General features: G+C 43.5%; 1 protein-coding gene across 1 annotated transcript in view; it reads left to right on the forward strand.

Annotated features, from left to right (window-relative positions):
- Positions 1–12,179, forward strand: part of nhlrc2 (NHL repeat containing 2) — a 53,786-nt gene that overhangs the window by 4,328 nt on the left and 37,279 nt on the right. Inside the window, exons 3-4 of the mRNA XM_021575469.2 lie at positions 9,514–9,563; positions 10,003–10,408. Of these exons, the coding sequence (XP_021431144.2) occupies positions 9,514–9,563; positions 10,003–10,408 (456 nt within the window). The remainder of the gene's footprint in view (positions 1–9,513; positions 9,564–10,002; positions 10,409–12,179) is intronic.

A 12,179-nucleotide genomic window follows, 5' to 3' on the forward strand; every position in this document is an offset into this window, starting at 1 on the left:
TAATAATATGGGGATGAGGCAGTCGGGTGTGCTATTTACAGATTAGCTATGTACAGGCACAGTGATCAGTAAGCTGCTCTGACAGCTGATGCTTAAAGTTAGAGAGGGAGATAGAAGACTCCAGCTTCAGAGATTTCTGCAATTCGTTACAGTCATTAGCAGCAGAGAACTGGAAGGAAAGGCAGCCAAAGGAAGTGTTGGCTTTGGGGATGACCAGTGAAATATACCTACTGGAGCGTGTGCTACGGGTGGGTGTTGCTATGGTAACCAGTGAGCTGCGATAAGGCGGTGCTTTACCTAGCAAAGACTCTTAGATGACCTGGAGCCAGTGGGTTTGGTGACGGATATGTAGTGAGGGCCAGCCAACGAGAGCATACAGGTCGCAGTGGTGGGATGTATATGGTTCTCTGGTGATAAAAAGGATGGCATTGTGATAGACTACATCCAGTTTGCTGAGTAGAGTGTTGGGGGCTATTTTGTAAATGCCGAAGTCAAGGATCGGTAGGATAGTCAGTTTTACAAGGGTATGTTTGGCGGCATGAGTGAAGGAGGCTTTGTTGCGAAATAGGAAGCCGATTCTAGATTTAATTTTGGATTGGAGATGCTTAATGTGAGTCTGGAAGGAGAGTTTACAGTCTAACCAGACACCTAGAATATGTGGACAACTACAAATACCTAAGTCAGAACCGTCCAGAACAGTGATGCTTGTCCGACGGGAGTGTGCGGGCAGCAATCGGTTGACGATCATGCACTTAGTTTTACTAGTGTTTAAAAGCAGTTGGAGGCCACGGAAGGAGTGTTGTATGGCGTTGAAGCTCGTTTGGCAGTTTGTTAGCACAGTGTCCAAAGAAGGACCAGATGTATACAGAATGGTGTCGTCTGTGTAGAGGTGGATCAGAGAATCACCAGCAGCAAGAGCGACATCATTGATATATACAGAGAAAGAGTCGGCCTGAGAATATAACCCTGTGGCACCCCCATAGAGAATGCCAGAGGTCCGGACAATAGGCCCTCCAATTTGACACACTGAACTCTATCAGAGAAGTAGTTGGTGAACCAGGCGAGAGTCATTTGAGATGCCAATGCTATTGAGTCTGCCGATAAGAATGCGGTGATTGATAAGAGTCGAAAGCCTGGGCCAGGTCGATGAAGACGGCTGCACAGTACTGTCTTTTATCGTTTAGGACCTCGAGCATGGCTGAGGTGCATCCATGACCAGCTCGGAAACCAGATTGCATAGTGGAGAAGGTACGGTGGGATAAGAAATGGTCGGTGATCTGTAGGGATCCAGATTTTGCAGTTCTTTCAGAACATCAGCTGTCTAGATTTGGGTGAAAGAGAAGTGCAGGGATTTGGACAAGTTGCTGCAGGTGGTGCTGAGCATGGCCAGCTGTGGAAAAATGCTTATTGAAATTATCGATTATCGTAGATTTATCGGTGGTGACAGTGTTTCCTATCCTCAGTGCAGTGGCAGCTGGGAGGAGGTGCTCTTGTTCTCCATGGACTTTAGTGTCCCAAAACCTTTTTGAATTAGTGATACAGGAAGCAAATTTCTGTTTGAAAAAGTTAGCCTTTGCTTTCCTGACTGACTGAGTATATTGGTTCCTGACTTCCCTGAAAAGTTGCACATCGCGGGTGCTATGCGACGCTAATACAGAATGCCACAGGATGTTTTTGTGCTGGTCAAGGGCAGTGAAGTCTGGGGTGAACTAGGGGCTATATCTGTACCTGGTTTTACATTTTTTGAATGGGGCATGCTTATTTAAGATGGAGAGGAAAGCACTTTTGAAGAGCAACCAGGCATCCTCTACTGATGGGATGAGGTTAATATCCTTCCAGGATACCCTGGCCAGGTCAATTAGAAAGGCCTGCTCGCTGAAGTGTTTCAGAGAGTGTTTGACAGTGATGAGGGGTGGTCGTTTTACCGCGGACCCATTACACATGCAGGCAGTGATTGCTGAGATCTTGGTTGAAAAAAGCAGAGGTGTATTTAGAGGGGAAGTTTGTCAGGATAATATCTAAGAGGGTACCCATGGTTACGGATTTAGGGTTGTACCTGGTAGGTTCCTTGATAATTTGTGCGAGATTGAGAGCGTCTTGCTTAGATTGTAGGATGGCTGGGGTGTTAAAGATTTACCCAGAAATATTCACAGCTGAAATTTCTGCCAAAGGTGCTTCAACAAAGTATTGCCTCAGTAGTGTGAATACTTATGTACTTGAGCTATTTTCAAAAATGTCTAAAAACATGTTTTCATATTATTATGTGTAGATGGTTGAGAAAATAATAAATGTAATACATTTTGAATTCAGGCAACAAAATGTGTAATAAGTCAAAGTGTATGAATACTTTATGAAGGCTTTGCATGATTCCAGTTGGGTCCGTTGTCATGTTCAGCACTGTCACTGTCCCTTGGATGAGCCACCCCGACACACTTTGGTCACCCAATGAGTATTCCCAATTATTGCGTCTCCATGCCACTCACGACTGTATAGACCTTTACCCTCAACTTCTGTGCGTAATTATTCTCCTGCCACCTTCATGATTGAAGTACACGCTTGTGAAATTTGATCTGTAACTGGTCATTCATTGCATGAGAGTTATCTTGACTGATGAAGCTACACTGGCTACCCCCATCTAATAGAGAATGATTTAATGGTCTCTTGACTGGTGTCTGTATCCATACTGTAGCTGTCTGTAACAGGACTGCATTTCTATTGGAATTCCTTGGAGACACGGATCACTGCGTCAGTGGGTAGGTTGTTATACCTTCGCTTCTACTCATTACTCACATTGGCCGTGTGGTGATGTCTGCCATACTTCCCACATGCCACTTCTTCAGTCCGATTGTACTTTGCTATGTGCATTGTTCCTAAGCACACCAAACATCTTTGTTGTTGTCATCTGAGTCTGTTGCGTCTTTCTTGTAGTCTGCTCTGTGCATTATTTCCATCTGTGGTCTGTTTTGTCGCAAAATTCTAAACGAGCCATCTCTGACTCCGTATATAGGGATTAGATTCATTACACAGCATAACCACACAAAATAAAAAATAAAGGCCAATCAATGGATATTACAAGCACTGGAAAGTATAGGCTGGATTTGTGCAAAATGCAATAATATGCATAGGCTACAGGTTAAAGTGCATACGGTTGTGGAAGTGGCTGTCTCATTGGCCAATTTGGACTGGTCACGTGACCCACTACAGTGACTGTCAATCATTGGATTGAGAAACAAAAAAAGTAAATAAATGACTTCTGCTTATTCGATTTCTTATGCAGATCAAAAACATGAAGAACGACCCATTTCATATTTTTGTGCGAAAACATTTTATTTATTTATTAGCCAAATACTATGTAGGCCTGTGTGGCCTATGCAATAATTGGACTACCTTCAGCTGCTCAGGTTATGAATTTTAATGTTTGATGGAATGCAAAAAATATACTTCCGTCTGTCTTTTCCATACATAAACCTCTGTGTTTCATGCCCAGGGGATAAGTCACGTCAGAATTGTAAGGTGCAAAAGTGGTTCTGACATCTCGGTTAAATTACACAAACCACAACAGAGTGAGTGGCGGCCATAAAAATACGAGGGAGTCAAACAAGCTAACTTACTCAGAGATGCCGCTGATCTTGGGAATGACTGTGCCTGGAAGCTTCCATTTCCCAGCCTTTTTTTCACATTCTACAGAGTTTTTGCTGACTATATCCCTGGATATATTCATCTCAAGCATAAGAACAAGTAATTGGATGACTGAGATCTCATCATTATCTTGCTGATAGAATGGCTGACGGTCTGGACTACATGTGAAGTAACATTGTGTTAGAAGCTTTATCCCACATTGCTCTTTCATGAACTTACCGGAACAATCTCAAATGTATTACATGTTGTTCCATCCATAAGGTATGATCCTTAAAGGTATAAGGTCACTTGTGACAGACAAATGTAAGATTTGGTTGAGTTATGCGATTTATATGATCCAAAACATGTGGCCTCCACTTTCCCTGTGAGGATACTTAAAAGGCCTGTTGTTTAAGTACTGCCTTTGTGATGACTCGGTGAACACTGAGTTAAGAATGAACCAGGACATTTTTTATTTACCATTTAATCTTGGATGCACTAAACTACTTCCAGGATATATTTTTTTTTCCAAAGAAATTCTCATTGAGGCTTCTGAGATGCACCGCAATCTGATAAAGCTTTCTGTGCATTTGACCCATTCGAGTTACCAGTGAAATGAATTAGATTGTTTTTCCTATATCATGAAATTTGAATTGAGAGTTGTCTATTTGTAATTGCTTACATGATACATGTTAGTTCTTCCTTATCGTAATATGCAGTTCAAACCCTAACACAATTACACCCAGCCACTGTTTCGGTAATCAGCTGATGGATGGGGCTGGAGACATGTTTCCACTCAAATCCATAGACTGAGCTATGGATACAAGGACTGAACCTTCATGATATCAAAATGATCGTTTTAACCATGTTTTGAGGCTATACAGTGCTTGTTTACAACTACGTTGTTTACAAACGAAGGGGTAAAACAAGCTTATATTATCGGTTTAGACAGTTGAACTAAGCTCATGAGGCATTTCTAAGTTCTATTCTTCAAGAATCAATGGCTATACACTTGTGGTGAAATTATATTGGCACTCTTGCACTTTAAATCAAGTAAATTTTTATTGGTCACATACACATGGTATACAGATGTTAATGCAAGTGTAGCAAAATGCTTGTGCTTCTTGTTCCAACTATGCAGTAATATCTAACAGTAATCTAACAAATTCACAACAACTACCTTATACACACACATGTAAAGGGATGAATAGAATATGTACATATAAATATATGGATGAGCGATGGAGTGCAGCATAGGCAAGATGCAGTAGATGGTATAGAATACAGTAAATGAGATGAGTAATGTAGGATATGTAAACATTATTAAAGTGGTGTTATTTAAAGTGACTAGTGATACCTTTTATTAAGTCAATTTATTTAAGTGACCATAGATTTGAGTCTGTATGTAGGCAGAAGCCTCTCTGTGTTAGTGATGGCCTTGAGATAGAAGCTGTTTTTCAGTCTCTGTCCCAGCTTTGATGCACCTGTACTGATCTCACCTTCTCCTTCTTCTGGATGATAGCGGGGTGAACAGGCAGGGGCTCAGGTGGTTGTTGTCCTTGATGATCTTTTTGGCCTTCCGGTGACATCGGGCGTTGTAGGTGTCCTGGAGGGTAGGTGCTTTTCCCCCGGTGATGCGTTGTGCAGACCGCACTACCCTCTGGAGAGCCTTGCAATTGAGGTTGGTGCAATTGCCGTACCAGGCGGGTGAGGGTGGTGCAATCGCTGTACCACACGCTGCAGCACCAGGAGGGTTGTGCAGCATGTTTTAGATGGCAAGCCACATTTCTTCAGCCTCCTGAGGTTGAAGAGGTGAGATCAAGGTGCAGTTGTGCCTTCTTCACCACGCTGTCTGTGTGGGTGGACCATTTCAGTTTGTCCGTGATGTGTACGCTGAGGAACTTTCCACCATCGCCACTGTGGTCCCATTGACGCAGATGGATGGGTGCTCCCTCTGCTGTTTCCTGTTGTCCATGGTCATCTCCTTTGTTTTGTTGACGTTGAGTGAGAGGTTGCTTTCCTGACACCACACTCCGAGGGCCCTCACCTCCTCCCTGTAGGCCGTTTCATCATAAGTTGTTTAACTTGTCTGGTTTTACAATGGAGTGCAAAAGAGCAGAATGTTCTGTTTTCAAAACCTGTTGAATGGCTATTTTCACCCTGTAGGCAACCTGTGGTAAACAGGTGAGATCAATTACGCAGTAAACAAGAACCACTTGCCTCCAACCAAATGTAATTTACACTTTTTATAATTTATTCCAGGCCTTTTTGGGACTTTGAAGGTAAATATCAAATAAGTTTTAATTATACATTTTTCAGGTCCAGTACATTTTCCTAAATGAAACCTATACATGAACACCAAAAGTTTTTAAACTAATTTTCAAATATATAGCGAATCGTGCAATGGTGCCAATATATTGGACCTAAACTGTTTATCATTAATTTAAAAGTAAAAAAAATAATGGATGTAGCAACTGCAGATTCTCCCTTTTTAAAATGAGCCACATCAGGATATTTGTTTAATCAGCAATGGCAGTAAGTAACAAACCGGATCCGTTGTGTAGACTGTGTAGAGCCCTTTAGACTCTTCTGTTTGCTATTGTGTATAGAAAGCAAATGTCGCTTTTTTGGTCAAAAAAAAGTATGCAGATCCATGTTTAATCTTTTTCCTACCCTCTCTCCGCTTGTTAGATATTATGCACATACCGTAATTTCTGGACTATTATGCACACCTGACTATAAGCCGCACACACTGAATTAAAAAAAATACATGTATTTTGTACATAAATAATGTCTATGAGCCGCAGGTGCCTACCGGTACATTGAAACAAATTAACTTTACACAGCCTTTAAACGAAACACGGCTTGTAACAAAAATAAATAGGCTTTTAAACGAAACACGGCTTGTTACAAAAATAAATAGGCTTTTAAACGAAGCACTGCTTGTAACAATTTTTTTTTAAATAGCAGTAAACCGTAGCCTACCAAGAAAGTCATTGGTCACTATCTTCCTCCTCCTGTGCACTGAAACCACTGAAGTCATCTTCTTCGGTGTTGGAGTTGAATAGCCTCAGAATTGCTTCATCCGATGTTGGATTGTTTTCATTGTCGCTCTCGTCACTTTCATCCGGAGGCAAATACCCCGCTGAGCTCAAGCTGCCCCCTTCAACACGCAGGAGTCCAGCTTTTCGAAACCCGTTGATGATAGTGGATTTTTTGACAATGCTCCACGCTGTCAGGACTCACTGGCAAACTTGACCATAAGTTGCTCTTCGCATGCGGCCCGTTTTAGTGAAGGATTTCTCTCCACTTATCATCCAAGCCTCCCACTGAACACGGAGCGCCACCTTAAATGCACGATTTACACTGATGTCGAGTGGCTGCAAATACTTTGTTGTGCCCCCAGGAATCACAGCTGGAATTGAGTTTGTCCTCTTGATGGCTTCTTTCACAGAATCTGTTATGTGGGCCCTCATGCTGTCCAACACGAGCCTTGTTCTTGTGAAAGAATCCTCCCTGTCGCTTGCCGTAACACTCCGTATGCCATTCATGCATTAGGCCTTCCGTCATCCATCCTTTCTTGTTGACTTTCACAACAATTCCTCTCGGGAATTTTTCTTTTGGCATCGTCATGCGTTTAAACATCAACATCGGTGGAAGCTTTTCTCCCGATGCGGTGCAGCTCAGAACACAGGTGAAGTGCGTTTTTTTCATGCCCAGTTGTTTTCAGCGTGATGGATGATTCGCCTTTCCTGTTGACAGTCCGAGTGAGAGGCAGGTCAAACGTCAGAGGAACCTCATCCATATTTATGATGTCGTGCGGGCCGATGGAATGCTCTGCCATCTTTGCATCAGTGAATTTGCGGAAGTTTGAAACTTTTTCCTCTTAGTCGGGAGGGAGCTGCTGACACACTCGTCTGTACCCTGATGGACAGGCCTTTACGTATCATAAATATTAGACACCTGGTCCACCTCTAAAATCCTCAATCTTCATTGTGGTGGCGATTGTTTTGGCTTTCAGTCGAATCTGCACAGTTGAAACATCTCGGCCGTCTGCTCTCTGTGTGTTGACCCAGTCTTCAAGCTCATTTTCTAGTTCGGGCCATCTGCTTTTCTTATCTCTGAAAGCTTTTGTTGTCTTTTTGCACTGAGTCAGTTCCTCAGGCTGCTGTTTCCAACATCTTATCATCGACTCATTAAGGCCAAGCTCCCGTGCAGCAGCTCTATTTCCTTTTCCAACAGCCAGATCGATTGCCTTCAACTTGAAAGCTGCATCATTTCTCTGTGTCTTTGCCATGATGAGGGTGACAAAATGACTACACTCGGCATGAATCTTGTGAAAAATCCATAACGGCCGCGCCGTTGTATAAGCCGCGAGGTTCAAAGGAAAAAAGTAGCGGCTTATAGTCCGGAGGTTACGATAGATAGCTTACTAACAAATGTCCTCGCCATCTAATTTTTTTTAATAGCAGCAGCAGACAATTGACTAAACATGATAGTGAACATTTAATAGACAGCTCAAGGACAGAACTACATAAACTCAGCGAAGACAGGACGGACAGCTGATCGTCCTTGCAGCGGCAGACCACGTGTTACAACACCTGCACAGGAACGGTACATCCGAACATCACACCTGCGGGACAGGTACAGGATGGCAACAACAACTACCCGAGTTACACCAGGAACGCACAATCCCTCCATCAGTGCTGAGACTATCCGGCCTATTGTAAGGCAGGTGCTCACCAGACATCACCGGCAACAACGTCACCTATGGGCATAAACCCACCGTCACTGGACCAGACGGGACTGGCAAAAATTGCTCTTCACTGAAGAGTCGCGATTTTGTCTCACCAGGGTGATGGTCGGATTTGCGTTTCATCAAAGGAATGAACGTTACACCGAGGCCTGTACTCTGGTGCGGGATCGATTTGGAGGTGGCGGGTCCGTCATGGTCTGTGGCGGTGTGTCACAGCATCATTGGACTGAGCTTGTTGTCATTGCAGGCAATCTCAACGCTGTGCGTTACAGGGAAGACATCCTCCCCCATGTGGTACCCTTCCTGCAGGCTCATCCTGACATGACCCTCCAGCATGACAATGTCATCAGCCTTACTGCTCGTTCTTTGTGTGATTTCCTGCAAGACAGGAATGTCAGTGTTCTGCCATGGCCAGCAAAGAGCCCGGATCTCAATCCCATTGAGCACGTCTGGGACCTGTTGGATCGGAGGGTGAGTGCTCGGGCCATTCCCCCCAGAAATGTCCCGGAACTTGCAGGTGCCATGGTGGAAGAGTGGGATAAGATCTCACCGCAAGGGCTGGAGAATCTGGTGCAGTCCATGAGGAGGAGATGCACTGCAGTACTTAATGCAGCTGGGGGCCACACCAGATACTGACTGTTACTTTTGATGTTGACCCCCCCCTTTATTCAGAGACACATCATTCCATTTCTGTTAGTCACATGTCTGTGGAACTTGTTCAGTTTGTTTCAGTTGTTGAATCTTGTTATGTCCATACAAATATTTACACGGTAAGTTTGCTGAAAATAAACGCAGTTGACAGTGAGAGGACGTTTCTTTTTTTGATGAGTTTACATTTAAAAGGAGAGAATAAATGCATTAAAAGCATTTCTGTGAAGCTTTGTAATTGCTTTGTAATTGCCTCACAATTGAGCGTCGTCCCAAAGCCTAGAAATGTTTTTAAGGCTCGGTTTTCAGAGCCGTTGGCGGAATTTAATCTACCGCGTTTGTTCCCGGCTACACCTTTCACATATAAAGGAAAGGCGCTATAAAGAAGACGGTATGGTAAAGATATCGGGATTTAGTTTGGGTATAAAAGGGATATAATTGTTCATGACTTATTTCACATTCTCTCTTTCAATCTGTTTTTCTTTTTTAAGATGGGCTTGTTATCGTGGGTGTCCACTCTGCCAAGTTCCCCAACGAAAAGGTAAGCCATTGTCATGTTTTATTTGAAGATATGTGATCTTAATAATTACATTCTTCATTAATATTGCAACACAGCTTCTCCATTATTAAAGGGATAGTTTACACACCATTTAAGTCATGGTACTTTAAAAATTCCTTGACTCAAAACTACTCTGGAACAGGACCAGGCCAGATTGCAATCCACACTCTGGGTGTGTGTGCATAGTCACAAGTACTATTTGCTCACATTGGCACTGAACAAAAACAATAAAAGTGAATGGTAGAAATATCTTATTTGCATAACATTGAAATGTTAGTTGTTGGAGGTAGTAGCTAAATAGGTAAACAAATCCAAAGTCTGTGTGTGTGTGTATGGAAACAGCAAGTAATATTATAATTCAAGTTAACCATTTACCATAAAATGTTTTACTAAGTGGAATGGATTTGACCTCCTGTTCAAGGTGCTGCAGAACGTGCAGAGCGCTGTGCTCCGCTACAACATCACCCACCCGGTGGTGAACGATGGAGACGCTCGGCTGTGGCATGAGCTGGAGGTGGCCTGTTGGCCCACCCTGGTGCTCATTGGGCCCAAGGGCAACCTGCTCTTCTCGCTGGTGGGAGAGGGCCACCGTGAGCGCCTAGCGCTCTTCACCAACACCTCCCTTCGACACTACAGGGACCAGGTCCTGCTCAGTGACCACCTTGTGGGGACCAAGCTTTACAGGGACTCTCTGCCCCCATCGCTTCTTTCGTTTCCTGGGAAGGTAGCAGTGGATTCCAGTAGGAAGAGACTGGCTATAGCAGATACGGGCCATCATCGGGTACTTGTGGTGTCCAGCATTGGGCTGGTGCTTTACTCTATAGGAGGTAAGGGCTGGATGAGCATCGCCTCAAAATAAATCAGATAAACGGGCATCCCCATTCTACACATTCTAATTCTATGATCGCCTCAAGGCTTGACAGAGCTTGTGGTGAGAAATCCAAATATACCCGTGGGGAATAGAACATGCTGTATTTTCTGACCCAGTTGAAGGGTGGGGTGTCAGAAGAATCTCAGACATATTTATGTAGCAAACCTATTAGGGGATGTTTATGTCCAACAACACCTTAACCCCTGCTTTGACATCAGGAATCAGAAATGGAGCAGTGTTAAAGAATTGTTAACCCCCTAGAGTCGATTGACGCACCGGTGTGTCAGATACAGCTAGAGCGGTGTTAATCAGACCATGAGACATCCTGAAAATCAGTGTTCTCATAAAAAATTGCTCCACAACTGCCACAAGTGGCAGTGAACTAGTCTGAAGTCGGTACCGTCGATGTGCCATCTCCTGTTTTTAGCGTCTGAACCGTTTGGGCTGCAAACTAAAGTGACCTCACTGTGGAAAGCGGTGGTGTTTTGCTGTACTACCCCCACAAGTGTGACGGGACTCGTCTGAAGGTAACCAGTACCGGTTGAACAAAAACTTAAGGTTGTTTTGTGCCTTTGCCAAGGTAATCCCATCCACCTGACCCATCCACCTGACCATCCAATCCCATCCACCTCACCTGTTAATTTCTCTACCATAACCTGCCGTCAATGTCATTTTTGTGAATTTAGCTGTATGTCCAACCATCCTCACAACCGTGGACCTTGTGTATGGCGTCATGTGGGCGAGTGGTTTGTTGATGTCAACGTTGTGAACAGAGTGCCCCATTTGGCATTGGAGTCATGGTATTTGTATGTATTATGGATCCCCATTAGCTGCTGCCAAAGCAGATGCTACTCTCCCTGGGGTCGAAACACACCAAAGCATCCACATTACATATAAAACAAAATATAAAACAGTGAACTATGTTTGTACTGAATGAGCTAAAGATAAAACGGTACATCATATAACATGTCTACACCACCACATAACCACAACACAAAATGTTCAATACCAACATTCAACAATGTATGCGTGTGTCTTCACAGTCCCCGATGTTCCATAAGGTGTATTTTTACCTGCTTTTTAAATCTAATGCTTGCATCAGTTACCTGATGTGGAATTGGGTTCCATGTAGTCATGGTTCTATGTAGTACTGTGTGTCTCCCATAGTCTGTTCTGGACCCTGAAGAGACCTCTGGTAGCATGTCTTGTGGGGTATGCATGGGTGTCTGAGCTATATGCTAGTATTTTAAACAGACAGCTCGGTACATTCAGCTTGTCAACACCTCTTACAAAAACAAGTAATGATGAAGTCAATCTCTTCCACTTTGAGCCAGGAGAGATTGACATGCATGTCATTAATGTTAGCTCTCCGTGTACTTTTATGGGCAGCTAACACAATTGCATTTTATTGATGGCAATTTGAATGCACAGAGATACCGTGAAGAGATCCTGAAGCCCGTTGTCGTAACATTCAGCCGCCGCCATAACCTCATATTTCAGCATGATAATGCACGGCCCCATGTCATAAGGATATGTACACAATTCCTGGAAGCTGAAAATGTTCAATTTCTTCAATGGCCTGCATACTCACCAGACATGTCACCCATTAAGCATGTTTGGGATGCTCTGGATAAATGTGTACAACAGCGTGTTCGAGTTCACACCAATGTCCAGCAACTTCGCACAGCCATTGAAGAGGAGTGGGAGAACATTTCACAGGCCACAAT

This window comes from Oncorhynchus mykiss, chromosome 20 (genome assembly GCF_013265735.2).
Source record: "Oncorhynchus mykiss isolate Arlee chromosome 20, USDA_OmykA_1.1, whole genome shotgun sequence".
Lineage (NCBI taxonomy): Eukaryota > Metazoa > Chordata > Actinopteri > Salmoniformes > Salmonidae > Oncorhynchus > Oncorhynchus mykiss.